Raw genomic sequence first — 19,680 nt, forward strand, 5'->3', positions numbered from 1 at the left:
ACTCCCCCACGGTCCGACGCACTACCCCGGCCTCTACTCCCGGAGTCACCATCTGCGCCGGTCTCTGGCACACCAGCTGCTTCGGGTGGCGTGTGCTCTGGCTGGAGCTGCAGTGGGTCAAGTCCATGACCTGTGGATTCCGCTCCTCCACTCGCCTGGTCCGCAAGTTCTAGGAATCGCTCCTCTCTCGGCGTGTCCCTCGTGGACTTGTCCTGGCGTCGTTCATCTACTCCGGGGGGCACTGGGACCTTCTTGAAGTATGAAACATTCCTCGTTATCTTTTCGGTGCCTTTCCGGGCTGTCACACACGTGCCTCTGACTTTCTCCACGGTCCATGGCTGTGGTTCAAAGTTCAAGCGAAACTTGCCCCCGGGCATCCGATTGCGGATCAGTACATTGTCACCTGGGATTAGGGGTGAGGACACAGCCCGCCGGCGGGCGTCGGCTTGAGCAAAGGCTCCGCGTCGATGCTCATCAATGGCACTGTCATTGGGGGTTTCGGGCTTCCATTCTGGGTGATGCGGTATGGAGTCGGTGACAACCCGCCCCATCAGCAGGTGTGCCGGTGCCACTCCCGTAATAGAGTGGGGCGTTTGGCGATAGCTGCGGAGAAATGTGAAAATTGCAAGTTCCACAGATTGGTTCTTTTCGTGGGCAATCCGTATTACTTTGTTGAGTGTCCTCATGAAGCGTTCAGCTTCTCCGTTCGCTTGAGGCCATCGGGGGGTGATTCGCCGGTGATGGACTCCGAGAGTCTGTAGGTACGCCGCGAAGTCCTGGCTCTGGAAAGGTGACCCATTATCGGTTCTGATCTCTTTGACTATGCCGTGTGTTGCCATGATTTTCTCAAGTTTCGGGATTACTTCCTGAGCACTCAGAACAGTCAGTATTTCCACTTCCGGATACTTGGAGTGATCATCTATGGCCACCAAAGTGTGCCGTCCATCCGGCAAGCTGCCAAAATCGACGCTGATCTTCGACCATGGCCTCCGAGGGCGAGGCTCCATCACCACAGGGGCTGGCCGGGGCACTTCCCCGGTTACCTGACACGCCTGGCATTCTCGAACGGTGGCCTCCACTATTTCGTCCATGAGAGGGAACCACACTTTGGTTCGGAGCCTGGACTTAGTCTTGACCATGCCTTGGTGACCAATGTGGGCCAGATCCACCACTCTCTGGGTGAGGGACGTCGGGATGACTAGCCGGTGGCCTCTCAACAAACATCCTGTATCGTCTTCCGTCAGTTCCGTTCTTACATGGTACAGGCTCTCCATTATTTGCTTCGCCCGAGGCGTCAGGCTTTTCCACTCCTCTCTGGTGCGGGTCCAACTGTTGTCTCGGACCGCCACTCTTGCTCTTTGTAGGCACTCATCTTCGCTGGTGGCCTGAGACAGGCTGGCCATGGACACTGGCCGGGGACATGACCGCGCCGTGATGCAACGGACGTATTCCTCTGTTTCTGCCGCTTCCTTCATTTCTTTTGGAGTTGCTGTGCGAGGGTGGCGAGATAGGTAGTCTGCCGGGTTCCGGGCACCCGGCTGGTACTCAATCTTGCAATTATAGTCCTGCAGTTGCAACATCCATTTCTCGATTCTTGGCGGCGGCTTAGTGGACGTGCCCGCAAACAGGGATACCAGTGGCTTGTGATCTGTGGTCACAACAAAGGGTTTGCCGTAGACATACAGGTGGAAGTGACGACACCCCCAATGAATGGCGATCGCCTCTTTTTCTATCTGGGAGTATCTCTGCTCCGTCTCAGTGAGTGACCGGCTGGCGAATGCCACCGGGGCCCATTCCTCGGCACTTGTCTTCCGTTGTAGCAGGACCGCGCCCAGCCCGACTGGGCCGGCATCGACGGCGATTTGCGTCAGCTTGGCCGGGTCGAAGAAGGCCAGCATCGTGTCTTCTGAGAGTGCCTGTTTGATTTCCTCGAACGCTCGATTCTGGTCACTGTTCCATGTCCAGGGGGTGGACTCTTTTGTGAGCTCCCTCAGTGGCGCTGTGAGGTTCGCCAGATCCTTGATGAACCTGCCACAGTAGTTCACCATTCCTAGAAAGCTCCTCACCTCCGTGACGTTGGCAGGGGCGGCAGCTTCCTTGATATCTTTAACCTTGTCCGGATCCGGGTTGACACCATCTGCCGAGAAGGTGTAGCCGAAGAACTGGATCTTCCGGCACAGGAACTCGCACTTCTCCCGATGTAGGGTAAGACCTGCGTCTCGTATGCGTCGTAGCACCTGCACCAGCCTCTCATTGTGTTCCGCCACGGTTGTGGCATGTACCATGATGTCATCGCTGACGTTGATCGCTCCGGGGATTCCTGCGATGAGCTCTTGTATTACGTTCTGGAATACTTCCGCAGCGCTCGACACCCCGAAGCTCAGCCTCGTGTACCGCCTCAGACCTACATGGGTGGAGAACGTGGTTATGTTCCGGGACGCTTCGTCCAGAACTAGTTGGTGATACCCAGAGCGTAAGTCCAGCTTTGAGAACCATTTGGCGCCTGCCATCTCCCCGACGATGTCATCGATGGTCGGGGTGATGTGTCGCTCCCTTTTGATGGCGGCATTGGGGAGCCTCATGTCTACGCATATTCTGACAGCGCCTGGCTGCTTGGGTTTCTTCGCCACGACAATTGGCGACACCCACGGGGTCGGTCCGGACACTTTCTCGATGATCCCCGCCGCCTCTAGCTTCTTCAATTCAGCTTCCACCAGTGGCCTGAGGTGGAATGCTATGCGGCGATGCCGGAGGGCTACTGGCTGGACAGTGGGATCGATATGTAGGTGAACCTCTTTGCCCCGGAACTTGCCTATCCCGTGAAAGATTTCCTCAAACTCCTCCAAGGTGTGGTGTACTGATTCTTGGTGTACCCCAAACGCGAATGTTACCACTCCCAGATCTTCTGCCGCCCGACAGCCCAGGAGCATACCTTGCCCGTCTTCGGTAACATAGACATTCGACGTGACTGACCGCGTCCCATGGGATATCACCGTCCTGAACTTTCCTCGTACATTTAACGGTTCCTCCTGTCCATAGGCGAACACCGTGATCGTCGAGGGCTGGAGTGCGGGCTGTGGGCGCATGGATTTGTGCATCGCGGCGGCCATGATGTTGATGCTGGCTCCTGTGTCTACCACCGTCGTGACTTCCTGTGACCCTACCCGGATGCTGCATTGCGGCAGTCTCCTAGTCCGGCGGGCCGCCGTGCCTATCATGTGTACCCGGTGTATGACCTTTTCCTCCTCTTCATCATCGTCCATGTCACTAGCCCCCGGGCCTCCTTCCTCAACCGTGTTGACGGCTTGGCGGGGCTTTCGGAATTTCTTCGACCGGCACACTTTCTCAAAGTGGTTGAAGCGTCCACACCCCCTGCACTTACTCCCTCGCGCTGGACACTCAGACGGGGTGTGAGGCGAGCCACCGCAGTACCCACAGGACTTTGGTTGTTCTTGAGCGGCCGGGCCTGGTCCTCGTCGGGGCCACCTCTGTTTGGGCTTGACTGCCACTGCGTTGACCGGCTCGGTCTTTACTGGCACCTGTAGGGCCGCTTCCATGTGCGCAGCGCGCGCTTTGGACAGTTCCTTCGTTCGGCCCATCGTCAGAATATCAGCTAGGGGCTTACCAGATTCCTCCAAGATCCTTTCCCTCAGCTTGACGGACGCACATCCTTGTATTATCTGGCCTCTTATCTCCTCCGTCTCATCCCGAAACCCGCAGGTGGCCGCTAGGTTCTTTAGACGAGCGTAGAATTTGTCGAGCGACTCCTCCGGCAGTTGGCGCGCTTGGCGAAATATGAAGCGTTCATAGTCGCGGTTTGCCATTGGCTCGAAGTATTCGTTGAGCGCCGCTATTAGCGTCGTGTGCGTCTTGGGGGTGGCTTCCGCAAGCGTCTTTACTATGTTGTGAATCTCCTTCCCACCTAGGTGAATTATCATTGCGCGTTTTTGATCTCTGTGGACCTTCGTGGCCTCGAAGAAGATGCGCACCCTGTCCTCCCAGTCTCTCCATCGGGCCGCTACCATTGATGGGGACCCCTCGACAGAGAATGGCTCAATTGGCGGGATGGTCGCCATGTCGCACGTGCGCGGCTTGCGCTGGGCGGGACCTCCTGCTCACGTGTGCTCTTGCGCTGGGCGAGACCTATTCCGCCCCTAGACAATGAGGGCTCTCAGATATGGCTCCCACGTGGGTGGCAGGACCTTCCCCCTTGCGCTGTGTGAGACTCCCTTGGGGACCTCCGGGATAGCAGGGCTATGGGGACCAGGCAGCGCTGTGCCCTTCGTGACTGAGGGCTTCTCATGCAGGCATGGGCAACAGACCTTATCTTCTGGCAGCACAGGTGGTGTGTGGTGTTTCCCCACGACTACACGACTTTTGGCGGCAAGAGGCAATGCCCACCAGTATCCCCACCAGCTGCAGGCAGGATGCAGGGTGCGAGGGCGCTCCGCGCTCCACAGGCCAGGGGGCGGGGCACGCGAGGTCACTGTAGCGCGCTGGGGCGCCGATGCAGGAGATGGCCCCAGCGCGAACGCTCAGTCGACAGGGAGCTCTCCGGCGCTTCCGCGCACGTCCTCTGCAGGCCTGGGACGCGGGGACAGCAGCGCGCGTTCCGGCGGGGCACGAGCACCGCGAGCGAGGACCGCTCACCGGCCGCCACACCAACCGAACGCGCGGATCAGGAGCGAGGGTACGCCCACCCTCGTCGCCACTTTGTGGTGTCGTCGGGGTGTTGTTAGAGACCCGTGCTGTGCAGGCCACACACACGTGGTTGAATAAAGACTCGGGACACGTGTGGTAGTGTTGACTCCGTCTCCGCTGCCGTGGCGCTTCTGCCGACGTGCATGCGTGACGTCATATTTATTGGGGCTGAAACTACGTGACCTGACGCGCACGCCATCGCGTGTCACGTCAGGGATGCTATCGCGACACTACAGTTGCTGGTAACCGCCTTTTTTTCCAAGATGGTCGTTACGTTTAGTTGCACCATGGGCAGTATTGGCCCGCCCATGGCACACCACCAACCGAACAGATTAGCCACAAGTTTGTACAATGATTGATGGTCACTGTAGCCACCAGTATCTAGTGCCCCACCAACCCTCGTGTAAAGATAACTGCGTAAAACGTTTGTGGGAATAAACAGAAGTGAAATGCTACAACCCAGAGGCTTATGGGAAATGGAGTTCAAAAACTAGTACCACGCATGTTTTGTTTTCTTACCTCATGCCAGGGCTCGCACCTGGTACCATGCACCAGTTACAAAGTTGGCCCGGTAGTACAAGTCGACCGTAAGCAGAGGCCGGCCACCAAACTGCTGCTCTCGCAGCCCTCGCTGCCTTGCCTGGAGTGAGGTATAATTTCTAATTTGCTAATGCTGCCTAATTAAAAAAAACATCTAGCCCGGTTAGCGTGACGCGCAGTCATAATTAGATTCATTCGGAGCTGCCACACTGCAGTGAGTCTGCTCACTGAACTAGTTAGTTTTCAGCTTCAGTCAGTCGCCCTAACTCCTTTTTGCGTCGTGGGGCTGTGGTGCTGGCCAGCCCTGGTTCAACAGCAACTACTTTCTTTAAGCACCAGGCCAGAGCGTCACTAGTACTGTCAGCAGAGCCTGTAGCTGTGACAGGCTACCTGCGGCTGGTGTGATCTGGTGCCACTGCATGGCTGGGCAGGTAGGAGCGCTGACCGGGGCGGACCGCTCAGCTCTGGGTAATGATTTTTATTTGGGTTCATGTTGAATATCGGTTACACATTTCTTTAACAGTAGGATCAGGTTCCAAGGGCACTAGGATTGTGCCCTTCCATTTCAGGTGAACCAGTTTTAAGATCTTAGAGTTTTTTTGTTCCTCACGTGGGTGTAATTTTGGATATTTATAAGTTTCCCTTGTCTTCACTGCTTGATTTTGCTTGCGAGAAAGTGTCACTCATAGTCATTGAAATGTCACTCATAATTACTATGAAATTATGAAAATGTCACACATGGCAATCTGTAACCTTGGCAGCTAAGTTTGACCTGTCAAAATAGGTTATTCTGACGGGTCGAATGTGTAGTTTTTAAACTGCCACAGTCAGGCTAAATTGGTAGGCCTGAAGTCATGTTTGCACTACCCCTGTAGTGATGGCGCAATAAGTGGAGCAATCAGTTGATGCCATTTAGCTTCCAGACCCTGGGTACATGTTGTATTATATACTAGGGACTTCTAGGTAAGCTATATTTGCCAATCAGGTGTATACCAATTTTGCCATGTTGAAAGTGGGGGCACAGGCACTTTACTGCTGGTTAGCAGGGGTAAAGTGCACAGATTTCTACAGCCAGCAAAAATACAGGGTTCAGGAAAATGTCAAAAATAACGGGTGACCACGCAGAAAAGGTGGATTTCCAACTGCAGCCCACACCGCCTCCCCTGAGAAGTCCATGGACTACTCTGCTTTGCTAACCTGAGAAACGCAAGTGCTACAATGCGGTACTTGGTTCCCAGGAAAAAGACAATTGTGCACTTGTGAAGGGCTCATATCCTTCGCAACTATTAACCCATTTTCTTAACTCTACTATAAAGCCGGTGGTCATGACATAGCAACCTTTGTTTGCTATATGCACTGCTGCTGGCCACATGCTAAATAATCTGATTTATTTATTCTGTGGTTGGATAAACAGCAGAGAAAATGCACTGTTTACCCTGCAGCTGGTTAAATAGCCACAGCCTTATTCTATAACTTTCCGTATATAAGTAAACTTACACAACTTTGGTGCTCCAGAGTGGACGATGAAATATAGACTCTGAAGTTGTGAACACGAAAGGCTCCATATAGTTGTCTCTTGGTATGAAGCTCAATACACACAAATAAAACAATTTTTAAAAAAACGATCTAAAAAGCAAACATCAGAATCTTTCCCAGTTATTTAAAAAGGGATGACTGTTCAGGTGTGCAGAGTTTATTTGCACGCTTCAGACTGGCAGGTGTTGCCACCGTTCACCGAGCACGGATGCACCGGGCTTGGAACCGTTCTTCATTTCTTTGTGCTCGCCCTCCCTGCCTCTAATGTCTGCGCTGCCATAGAGACAGGACTGCAAGCCTGCAGTAATGTGTGCTTTCTCCTTCTACGTTGAGGTCAGACGGTAACCCATCACACGGAGAGATGTAAACAGCATGGATCATGGGGGCGAGACGGGAGGCGGCCGCGCTGCTCTGGCGGCTCTCCCCTCAGACGGTGCGGCGTGTGCTGTTTCAGATGTGAGGTGAACGGTGTGCACGGGCTTACAGCCTCCACAGGAGGTCACGGCCAAACCACTCCGCTGCATCACGACAGGCAGGTGCAGAACGGCGGGGAGGAGCAGAGAACACGTGTAAGGCTCCTGGTCATACCATTAATTCAGACTGTAGGGGGCATGCGCAGGTACCTTAACGCCTCTGGTCTGTCTATTTACAGCATTCGGTTCTGAGAAGGAAAGGCATGTGGCAAATCACTCCCATGAGGCTATTGCACGGGATCCATATCATTATCCTTGTTAAAGGATTGTGAGAAATGTACCTAGTAGGCTATATGGGTGGGGGGCCAAAGTTTTGATGTGACCCAGACTGAGCTCCCATGATCCTCCGCAGTTAGTGCAACCTTGACTTACCTTTACTCGATAGGCCAGAGGAACAGGCCCGGCTCCAGGAATTTTTATTTGGGTGGGCCAAGGGTGCATTTGGGTGGGCCACTGCGGGCTCGATTTGTGGCATAAATGTCTAGGCAGGCCTGCTTCAAGGCCCTCCTTTATCTCTTCTTAGTCTTTCAAGGCCCAGTAAAACGCACTCTTTTCCAAATATCTTTCTAAATATTATCCCTCTCAAAAACTGTTTTTTCAATGTAATTTTCCTTTGATGGGAAGAGGAGGTTTCTGAGGTGGTAGTATCAGGCAAGTGACACTACTTGGGATCCCTCTGTTCGAGCCTTCATGGAGGACCCCTCTTCATTACTACCTCCACCTGACCCCAGACTCTGCAACGCACTCACTCCCTTGCAGGCTTGATTATCCACTACTCCTCTCCGGTGCACCTTATCTCACAGCTGAGGGCCCCAGCCCCATATCAGGCACCATCGGTCTCCACTTTCATTTTTCCCATTAAAAACATTAGTAAAATCACCTTCAAACTTCAAAAGTATGTTCCACAGTAGCCCTTACGACTGCTAATTAAATAAACAAAAACAGAAAGGCCATGACAGGGACGGCTTTAGCGCTGATGCGAAAGTCTTTTTTGGTGCCGCACCAATAACCTCTTTCTCCGTAAATACCTTTACTACCACCTTCCAACAGTGCCCCTCATCCCGCCATGGCCCCTCCATTGACCTCCTCCTCGGATTCCCTCACTGCCACCCTCCACCAGTGCCCCTCATTTCTCTGTAGCCCCTCCCCCTCATGACCTTCTCCTCAGAATCCCTCACTACCACCCTCCAGCAGTGCCCCTCATCTCTCCCTAGCTCCCCCCCTCCTCCTCTCCCCCCATGACCTCTTCCTCGGATTCCCTCACTGCCACCCTCCAACAGTACCCCTCATCGCTCCATAGCCACTCCCACTACCTCCTCCTCGGATTCCCTAACTGCCACCCTCCAACAGTGCCCCTCATCGCTTCATAGCCCCTCCCACTACCTCCTCCTCGGATTCCCTCACTGCCACCCTCCAACAGTGCCACTCATCTTTACGTAGCCCCTCTCTCATATGCATTTAATTTGGTGTGTAGCGCTAGTCATATCAGTGTAGTGTGTGTCAGTACTTTACACCATGCACACATTATACAGACGAATCATACAAGTATGTAAATCAGCCTATAAGGAATGTCACATAAGCCAATGAGGATTACAAGGTGTATGAATCACATGTCATCCATACTGGTGGGCAGTATATTTTAAGAGGGTTTGGTCTGGAGAAGCACAAACTCGGGGTTTAAAGAGTACTCCAGTGGTTAGGGGTTGGCTTTACTGATAAAAATGTATATCTGCCCAAAGATACTCATTTTAGCAACATTAGAATAATGAAAGACTGGGGAAGTTCTAACTATATCACAAAACAAAAAAAGCGAAGTTCTAACCATACCATTCAGGTTTGCATGCAGCTCTTTGGTGCCAGTTCATTGGTCACTGTCCTATGTTAGGATTGTAACTTCTGAACTGCAAGTAACACAAGGATCTCTGTCACAATGGCAGTAACCCACTGAACTTCCACATAAAATACAGTTCATCTGCACTGAACTACTAACAGAGAAATCTCCAGCAGGATCATTAATCCACAGCGTTATCCAGGCATTTTTTATTGTCTTATTGTTGTCCTGCATCGGCCATGATAATGATAAAAACTGATTAAATGAAGGACACACGAAGTACATGTCCTGCTGGGCCTGTGCAGATTTAAAAAAGAAAATAAATAATTACACATTCTCTTACCTACTCCATTAGTCAAACTTAGTGTCGCAGCCTGATGTGAAAAGCAGCTGCAGGGGTTGGGAAAGGTGAATCAAAATAAACAAACTTCTTTTCTCCTGCGCTGCATAGAAAAATAATATCCACGCAGTAGGACAGTAGGCAAAGGTTACCGCGGCCAATGAAAGGATTTGTCGCCTTTCGCCATGCCCCTGGTGGAGATGAAGGGGTGAAAAAATAAACAAAGCCTTGTTAACATGTAAATGGTCTTTTAAAGACCTGTGAAGTACTCGGGTGCGGCTGCGATAATCTCAAAAACTGTCTGTGTGTGTGCGCCCGGGAAGCTGTCTCAGCCCGGGCGCACACACACGACGGGAGGGGAGGGGCTTTGAAGCACTTTGAGCCCCATAGCGTTGCACGCCTGCCTTCAAGTCGTCACTGCAAGGGCCAAGGCTCCTGTTTGGGTGGGCCAGGCTCATGTTTGGGTGGGCCTGGCCCCCCCCGGCCCACCCGCTAGAACCGGGCCTGCAGAGGAAAACGGCAATTCTCAGAAATACGTGTATGTGTTGTGATTAGCAAAAAGTCAAACAACAATTACATTCAGAGAAGCAAAGAACTAAAGGTCGACACCAAAGTAAGAGAAGATTTCAAGTAGAAAAATACAGTGAAAATGCTGGAAGCTGTTTCAGAAGCTAAAAGGTTATAATGAAAACGAGCAGCCAATAAGAAAAGAAATACATGGAAATCATATTAGCCACATGAACAACAATCAGAGAAGGAGGCTGGTATCAAGTGTGTTATTTCTAGGGCAGCAGCAACATTCAGTAGAAAGCCTCAGCCCAGCAGGGTTCACAGAGGTCAGAGGGCCTGGGTGGAGTTAGTTTTCTGGGTGTGGCAGGCTGGCTCTCTGAGGTCATTTGGCAGGTCTTTGCCACAGAGGCTGGCACGTGGTCAGTGTCTATCATTCTCAAGTAGTTTTGTTTTCTAGTTACTGCTGGAATGCTATTATTGGCTATCATTGGCTTCAACGCCTCTTGAAAAGAGCCATAGGTTGGTTACACTCACAAATACTCTTCATGCAGGTTCTCTATGATCAAATGTCCCTTCTCCACTGAACTTTACAGGCAACAAAGCCATTTGACTTCTTCACAACTGCAGTTTACCCAGCAGTCAGCTTCTGTGCCCACAGCAATTCATGAATACATTCCTGGGAAGCAAGAATGAAGTTAGAGGGGAAGTCTGACTTCCAATGCTGCTATACACGTAGGACTTGATATGAGAAGGTCTACTGAGTCACCCTCCTGGTTCCGTGAGGATAATGTGACTCCTCCCACTAGCCAGGGAACCACCCAGCACCTAAGAGTACATGTGAAAGGTGTCAAGTGTCTCACAAAGAAGGTCCCAGTTAAGAGAACAACACAAACAGCAAAAATACACCTACTCAATCTTGTACCTCTTGATTGAAGATGAAAATTAATGCAAAAGTTAATAGCAAAGCAAACTACAGTTGACATCAGAAAAGGGGGCAAGAAATAAGCACGAATATCTAGAAGCTGATCAAGTAGAGTTTCCAACTGCAGGAAACTCAAATCAGGGACTAAAATAGTGGCCAGGGGGCAAAGGACACGATGACAAATAAGAGAAAACATGTTTTGCAATGCATCCATTAATTGTAAATGTCTCCTTTTATATTATTCAAGAGTCATAGCAAAAGACACAAATAGGTGGCCTAGCAGCACATCAGTGGGGCAGACGTCCAACCCTTCACTCACCTGTGACGGCCCTTCCATCATATCTAGAGGTGGCTTCATGCTTAGTGGGGATCTTTTCGTATACAGTGCACCCACCAATGGGAGGAACTGAATGCCAGGCACCTTCTCTTGGCCCAGTTGGCATTCTTGTTAGTTTTTTCCAAGCTCCCAAAGCAGGAAATTGTGAAAAGTAAAAATATCAATGGCCATGATGTGAAGAGAGTTCTGACCAGGCAAGTTTATTTTCCTGAATGCCGGGTCCAGGCAGGCAAAATCAATGGTCGACAGCTCGCCCTAAAAGGTTCGGGGTGACACCATTGTGACCTAGCAGTCAAGTGGTGGATGGATTGCTGGATCAAGGGTTTCTTATAGCAGAGCTAGTTTTGAGTCTGTGGGTGTGGGATAGGAGTCAGAGAGGATGATGGATAGCCGTGATGTCAGTAGACTGCTTCACATTAGCATACCCTCTCCTTGTCTCCGCCCCTGTCCAAGAGGTGCTCTCGCTACCGCCTCACTTCCACCTGTGAATAATAAGAGTATTCTGAAACAGGCACATGCATTATAGAAGTACCATCACAGTCACTGGGATGACTTATGGGAGGAGCTATCATTAATCTTCCTTTTGAAGTTCAAGCAAAGCTCAGCAGTGCTTCAGTGATTACTGAATAGTAACTCATGGCGGTAGGGATCCGTAGCAAAAACCAAAACAAACGTATCAATATCCTTGATGCAAATGAAGTTTTGACCATGCAAGTTCCTTTTCCTGCATGCTGGGCCCATGCAGGCAAATCAATGGTGGCGAGCTCTCCCTAAAAGGTGCAGGGTGACACCAGTGTGACCAGGTAGTCATGCGGTGGACGGATCGCTGGAGCAAGGGCTCCTGACAGCAGAGCCAGTTGAGGCTCATCCTCGTAAACCCATCGGTTTGCCATTTCAGTGAGGGCTGAGAGTCACAAACAATACAAGGGGATGGTCAAGTACCCCTTCGTTCCCTGGTGAGCGGACCACAACAGCCCCCTCTTTCGTTGAACACCACATGAACCGGGGAAGAGAGACCAATACATTGTACCGTCTAATTATGTGTGTAATCCTTTGCCAGTTGTGTTTTGCCACCTAGGGGAAATATTTTCTCTTAAATATTGAGTCCCAAAACCTATGCATTTTAGGGGTGGAAGCAGCAGAATGTCATCTGTTTTACTGCTAATTTAAAAATTGAAAATTCAACACTTACAAGATTTTATGTAGGCTGAAATCTGAATGCACGGTATTTATAGCAAGCAAGTGGGTGTTCAGCAGCGGAGTTAGAAGCGCTGCTGCTCACCCTTCTTTCTTGCTGTCATTATTCCCCCAGTGCCTCCTCTGCCCACTCCAAGCCTTCATCTCCTCATCACCTGTCATTACAGTGCTGTGCCATGTGCAGCCTCCTCCAGGCAAGGCTTCCATTGCATTGTTTCTGAGTCTGTGGGGGTAGGAGAGAAGGAGTTGGAGAGGATGATGCATGGCCCTGTTGTCTGCAGCCCGGCCCACTCCTTATCGCCACCTCCGCCCTAGCGGTGCTCTCTCCACCCACATCACTTCCACATATGAATAATAAGAGTATTCTGAGACAAGCACATGGATTTCAGAAGTACCGTCACAGTCACAGTGATTACTTATGGTAGAGAGCTGCAATTCATCTTCCTTTTTAGAGTGTGAAGTCTAAGGAAAGCACAGCAGTGATTAATGAATACTAACACATGGTGGAAGGGATGTATGCCCAAGGGATGGCTACCCAAGCCCTTAGAAGTCAAAGCGTGAGTCCACATGGCAATTACATATCAGCTGCCCTCTGCCAATTGAAAAGAAAACCATTCTTCAGTTGGAGCAAGCATCACTTCCCATTAATTATGGACTTGAAACCTTATTCTAAGAGTATTCGTAATGCCTACTCATTGGGCTGAGGTGCACCAATGCACGTAGCATAGAGTGTGCACTGTGTTTGTAATTGTGTATGCAGTCTTTTGTCATTTTCCCACCCATTGTTTTATTTTGTGTATATAACTTCTATTAATCCTGTTATACAGAAGTATAAAACAGCTTATTACACTTAGCTTTGATCATCCATCAGGTTCTCTTTCTTATCTCTCTGTATCCTCCCATTTCGTCCTTTCTTTCTTCTCTTCTTCCAATCATTATGTGTTCTGTCCTCTCCTCACTCCATGTCATATACCTATGTTTCTGTACTGATCAACTCACTCTTCGCTACTCCTTGTCTTCTTACTCCCAAAAACTTCTCTTCATTTCTCTACACCCTTGTACTCATCCAGTCAATCCATGCTGCTTATCTTCATTTCACTACACACCAGTTATCCATCTTTTCACTCTTCTCTACCCCTCGTTTCACTCCACACTGCTTTTCTTCACTGAAACTCTTCTGCTCACCCAACACTATTCCCACTCTCCTTGCTCCACGCGCTCGATAATCACCTTTGAAACTACACTACTCCTCCTCTCCGTACTGTTGCGTTTGCTGCACTAACCTGGAAATCTGGATCCAAAAGGAGCAATGCCATTATCCACACTTCCATGATCCCACTAGCGGCCATGCAAAGGATTGTTATCCCGGTCAGCAATAGATCATCCAAAAGGGAAATGGGACAAGAGAGAGAGAAACAGAGACACTGGATATCTTCACTCTGCCTGTTCTCACTGCTGGGCTCAACCTACACTGCAGAGGTGTTGATAACTACAACAAGAAATAAATCTTATTTAGTATTTGATCAATTATGTTATAATTCACTACTTCTGCTACGACATATGATATATATTGTGATAATCTCAGTATTTATCCACTCTTGACTTACTAGAGCTAACCAATTGGTTAAACCTTTGCGACAGATGAATGAAATAACCTGAACAGAAAACACATTCCTAGAGACATATCTATCTTCAATGAACTCTAAATCAAGTCTCGTGAGAGTCTCGTAACACTGTGGGGCATGTACTTTGTCTTGACTTCACTTGGATTTAACATGTAGTGCAAGTACCACAGCCTCGAAGCCTCTCACCAAGTTATTCCTACATTCTGTATGTACCTCTGACCTCCTCTAACTCTGAAGACTTGAGCATCTCTGAAGTACCGAGAAGTGTGTCTCCATGCCTGCCCGGCAAGCACAGGTGAACCTGGCCATTGTATCATGACACTCACTCCTGGCTGCTTCGCTTCATATTCACAGCACACCAGTTGTATACCACAATATCGAGGACAGAACTATCATCCTGAAAAAAAAATTGACTGCAGAATGTCATCAAGAGAAGTATTTCTAGGTAAGCATAGGTTTGCTAGTCATAACTACCCATCTGTGTATCTTGAAAATATATTTCATAAAGTTTCAGAGACAGACTTAAGAAGAGTAGGGCTGTACTTATATATGTTTTCAAACAGAGAGATTGTATTATAAGCTGAATCGCCATCATGAAGCCAAGGGCTTGGCAACTGGTCGGCCGGAACCCTGCTTCTTCTTCAAATGTCTGTAGGCCGTTATCACGTAAAACCAAGACAGGCCACACTAGATCAGCTTGAGTACTTTATTCAAGTGGAAAGGCAAACCTAGATATATGTGTGAAAACACAGGACTCCCTTACTATGTGGATGTAAAGATTCTGAGAGGTTCATTGCTTGAGTACTCTCGTCTGAAAGCTAATAAACAAAACTCAAATTTTAAATTAAAAAAAACCCTAAAAAAGAAAAGAGGAAAAAAGATATTTTAACATAGTCATATTTTATCCATTTAAAAGACCAACTACAGGTCAACTCATGTACGTCAAGGAGAGCTGCATTCAGTGTATTAATGGCTTGTTATAAATGTACGGATAGTTCTTCGTTCACATTCATCCCTACCAGGCAACACATCTGGCTAGGAGGATGAATCTAGATTCCAATCTACAGAGAGCAAGTACTCTGTTCCCACCTCTAGGATGCTTCGGCAAAAAAAAAAATTGCATCTTCCTATATGTCGTTTTCTCATGGAGCCACTGACTCCTACAGGATCGAGCTTGCCCAAGGGAAATAAACCTCCCTGTGCCAATCAGAATGCTCCATTTTTTCTCTAGACTCTTGTGGGCCCACTGCCAAAAGACAATTATTTATGACCCTAAATTTCTCAAAAACTACTGAACAAATTTACACCAAATCATAAAAAGCACAATCTGTGGAAAAAGATCTAGCTTCCTGACGAATTTGGTGTAATTCCACTCAGCAGTGTTTTGCTGTAGACTTGTCTAAAGAAATTTATGGAAATTAGCGTTTTGGGACCCTCCCCCCCCCCTTTTTTTTCTCGGCCTTGCTTGACAAATCATCCCACAACTTCCCAGGAAGGAGCTGAGGTGGAAGAACATTTTGTTTGTAAAGTTTTGTGAAGATTCGTTGAATGGGGCCAAAGTTATTAGAAAACCAAAAAATGCTTTTTCTATGGAAAAGCAGACCCAAGTATAACTACCTAATGGCGACCGTCACTAGGTTGTGTGTGTGTGTGTGTGTGTGTGTATATATGGATAGATAGATAGATAGATAGATAGATAGATAGATAGATAGATAGATAGATAGATAGATAGATAGATAGATAGATAGATAGATAGATAGATAGATAGATAGATAGAAATGTGTGTGTGTGTGTACACATATTCACACCCTGACTCCCTGGAGCATTGGGAAAATCCCAAATGGCCCCCCTTGATTGGCTGGCCACAACATTACTTGATGCCAAGGTCCTTATTGAAATGCGTTGCAATGAATGTCAGTTTAGAGGTCACAAAGAGCAGCACAAATAAAGGGTAATAGCAGATTATCTTCCTCAGCCATGTAACAATAAATGATGATATTCTGAGGAGAACATGTACATGCAGCAGCTGCCTGTTTTTAATTCCCCAGTGTTCTACTGCAGCTTCCCAAAGTGTTCTAATAAACAACTAGAGCTCCACCACTCTCTATTGTTGACAGAAGTGTGGCACATCAGAAGCCCTCTTGATAGTTTCAAACCTCTAAAACCTAAAGTATTTTCTTTAGAAATGAACAAAAAGACAGGGTTCTTGTTGTTATGGAAGTTAATGCTACTGCTCTGCAAAGCTAAAATGAGGACATATTTTCTATTAGTTGTCAAATATCTTTCTCATCCATGTCAATAATACATTCTGGCATGCAAACTGAAGCGTACTTTTAGCACTAGCAGCAGTCTGTTAAATACCTCCCCAGTGTTCTACTACTGCTTCCCACAGTGTAATAATGAACAACTAGAGCTCCTACAGTCCGTATTTAGGACAAATGTTTGCCACGTCTGAAGATATTTTGATAGATTTAAAGCTCTAACACGCAAAGCATTTCCCTTAGAAATGAACAAAATGACCGGATTCTTTTTGTCATAGAAATTATGAATAGATCATGAGTTCTCAAATATCTTCCTCGTCCATGTCAGTAAAGCATTCTGAAATGCAGTGAGAAACATGTATTTTCAACACCAGCAGCAGCAGGTTAGTTACCTCCTTAGAGATCTACTGCAGGGTTACTGCAGGATTGTAATAAAGAACTAGAGTGCTAAAGTTTTAAATTTTTGACAAAAGCAAGACACTCTTGAATTCAATTTTGTTGGAGTGGGATCTGTTGAATTCAAAGCCTTAACCGAAGAGCAGGATGATGTAAATGAGCACTGAGATGTTAATGCAAGCATGAAACCAGAGGGTTAAAATGTGTGTGGGGGCATAGGTCTTTAGTAATTTGAGACATAATATTTTTTTTAAAGGGCTTAAAATGCTCAAAGAAGGTGTCTGCTTAAGTGCATCACCCCCTTCGCACATTTGTTTACTCAACCTACCAGGGCCGGACTGGGAACCAGAACCGACCCTGGCAAAGGGCTCGGCCAGCCCCCCCCCCCCCCCGGGGGGTTGGGGGTGCCGATGAGCTCTTTACTAGGGCCGGTTTTCGGCCGTTTTTGTTACAGGGCCGATTTTGCAGCTGTGCTGCAAAAACAGCCCTGTAACAAAAACAGCCCCCAGGGGCCCAAAACCGGCCCCCACCCGTGTGGCACACCGGGGAATTGCCCGGTGCCCGCTACGGCCAGTCCGGCTCTGCAACCTACCCATCATCTTCAAATACTTAAGTTTGCTGCTAAGACTTTAACTTAGGCTAAAAAAATTAAATTCACTGAAAAACAAGTGACGTTATAATTAGGTGTTGGAATGAGACATAAGTTAACTTTCAAAACCCACTGAAATATGGCAGTTATATTTCAGTGAACTAACTATAACATGCGTCTCCATCATGATCGGCTTATGACCTCACATTTTACATCATTCATGACTCAAGAGGTGATAGGGAACAAACGTATCCCGCGGGGAGTTGTTTTTTGTCAGTGTTAGAATAGCAAAATGTCTTCATTTACCACAGCATGTCAGGTTGGGTAACGCTACACCTTCAGCGGTAATATACAATTGCAAAAACATTAGCGCTGTTGTCCAAATGAGGTGTAATTATGGTAATGGAGTTGTTTTCCACCAGCTGTATTTCTTCTGTAATGTGTGGGACCCAGCATGCTTTCCTAAAAAGATTTTCAGCTCCTGAACGATAATACAGATGTACTTGGGATTTGAATTGTGCTTTTTATGTAATTTAAAGAATGCCACATTCAGGTGTATGAGTGCTGAATTGTATAATGCCACTAATAGCAAGTAGTTTTCAGTGACAATTTTTAAGAATGACCTATTATGAAGGAGTGAGTGAGCTTGAGTAAAGGTACAGTACAACCAAACAAAATAATCCACATACATCCAATAAATCAACAAAATAACACAAGGAAATGGTGTCGCAATGTTTTGCTTCCAATTTATAAACAATATATCTTGTTTTGAGATAGAATCCCTAATCAACTGTTATTGCTGCGCTGTTAAATACAAATGAAAACAGAGGAGTGTGATCCTTCTATCAAAACATGATAACTCCTTAGACACTGTGTGTGGTCAGTAAACAATCATGGGTACCAAATAGTTTGTGACAACACTGATCACAAAGGAAGGAAAACAAGATTCAAACACAGTGGAATGAAGTATCTCTGTGTTTGGGGTCAAAAGGTATGGGGCTAGGAACAGTGTTTATCTCCTGATTTAAGGTTACAGCTTTCTTATACCCTAAGTATGGATATGGCATGACCCAGTGGTCTCCTCGACTGTGGATGAATGGGTCCACATTCAAGAAGGACAAGGCAGCAGATAGCTGTCTGGGCTGCAGAAGTAATAGGGGTTTGATCCCACTAATACGAAGGGGCAGAGGAGGACCACAAAGAACATCACTGAGCTGTCAGGATCCCTCTGGCATGCAAGCCAACTGGATGTTTAACCTCTCAATGACAGAGGAAGGGAAGCAGACCCTCACAAGTAGCTCGGGTCACTTTTTTCTGCTCCTAGATCACTTATATTAGGATGAGATTGCGCTCAGACCACTCTACATGGACTCTAGTCGGTGCCAGGAAGGTACAAAATGGATGGGTTCCAATAGGATGACCAAAGCAGCTAACAAAACTTTCTGGAGAAGGCAAATGCATAACAGCTCACCTGGACTTAACAATAGACAGTTCTTAGGCTGCCTTCATATCTTCGCTGTGCAGGTGGTAGAGATGTCCTTTTGGTTCTCTGTAACCCCGCCTTTAAATCCTTTTGCTGGTTTGGGGCATCTACATAGGCAAAGTCAATGGCAACAGCAGGAAGGCCAACAGAGCAGAAAGGCGGGTCCCTTGGCAGGTGGGCATCAGTCATCACTCCTATTTAGCAAAACATCACCCCTAGAAATTGTGCAATGAAGTTGCGCTTTATGGTGATGCTGAGACAGTGACTTATGGGCGTCACAAAAATAGTCTCTTGGAGACCCTTTGTTTTCAAACAGTGAACTTAGAGGCTGCCCATTTCTTACTATCGTCAGTCTCATTTGCTTGCTTCTTATTGTTCATCTGCCGCGGGGGGGGGGGGGTGGGGGTGGACCTTGCCGGCGCCGATGATGGCCGCCTAACAGAAGAGCTCCGTGCTAACATTTAAAGATTCGGCAATTATCCGACATTGGCGTACGCTATTCACCCCAACATGTGCTGCCCCGAATAGGAGGAAGCACTCGGTACCTGTGTGTTTCTTCAGCCCCTGCTTTGGTGTAGCGTGAGGGCCGTGCCGGCGGTGACGCTGCAACGAGTTCCTTGGGCCGCGCATCCCCGGCCTCTTGTGCTTTCCAGGCCGACCGGAAGTTGATGCTGGCTGGGTGCGCGCCTGGAAGAAGCGGCCGGAGCGCTGGAAAGTGTATACCCCGCCGACATCACAGGAGGCCGTGCGACTGTCAGTCCCCAGCTCTGGTAGGAGCAGTATCTTGCCGGATGAGCGTGATACGCAGAGCTGCGAGAGGTTTCCAGGTGCGACTGCTACGTCCCGCTCCTCGCTGCGACTGCCCGGTGGAGGTGTGTTTTGAGGGGGGAACGGGTTCTGGCAGGGTGCTCTGGTCTGGTGCACTCTCTCATACTTGCT

At 48.3% G+C, this 19,680-nt stretch overlaps 2 protein-coding genes across 12 annotated transcripts in view; one reads left to right on the forward strand and one right to left on the reverse strand.

The window, feature by feature from the left end:
• Window positions 1-19,680, forward strand: part of TRIM9 (tripartite motif containing 9) — a 422,460-nt gene that overhangs the window by 278,335 nt on the left and 124,445 nt on the right. The gene's annotated exons all lie outside the window — the stretch shown is intronic.
• The window catches only part of LOC146799414 (uncharacterized), a 154,431-nt gene that overhangs the window by 35,159 nt on the left and 99,592 nt on the right, over window positions 1-19,680 (reverse strand). For both annotated transcript variants that reach the window (XM_085626977.1, XM_085626976.1), the window contains exon 2: window positions 13,671-13,876. In XM_085626977.1, coding sequence (XP_085483103.1) covers window positions 13,671-13,736 — 66 coding nt within the window. In that variant the 5' untranslated portion in view covers window positions 13,737-13,876. The remainder of the gene's footprint in view (window positions 1-13,670; window positions 13,877-19,680) is intronic.

The sequence above is a fragment of the Triturus cristatus genome, chromosome 9 (genome assembly GCF_964204655.1).
Source record: "Triturus cristatus chromosome 9, aTriCri1.1, whole genome shotgun sequence".
Classification (NCBI taxonomy): domain Eukaryota; kingdom Metazoa; phylum Chordata; class Amphibia; order Caudata; family Salamandridae; genus Triturus; species Triturus cristatus.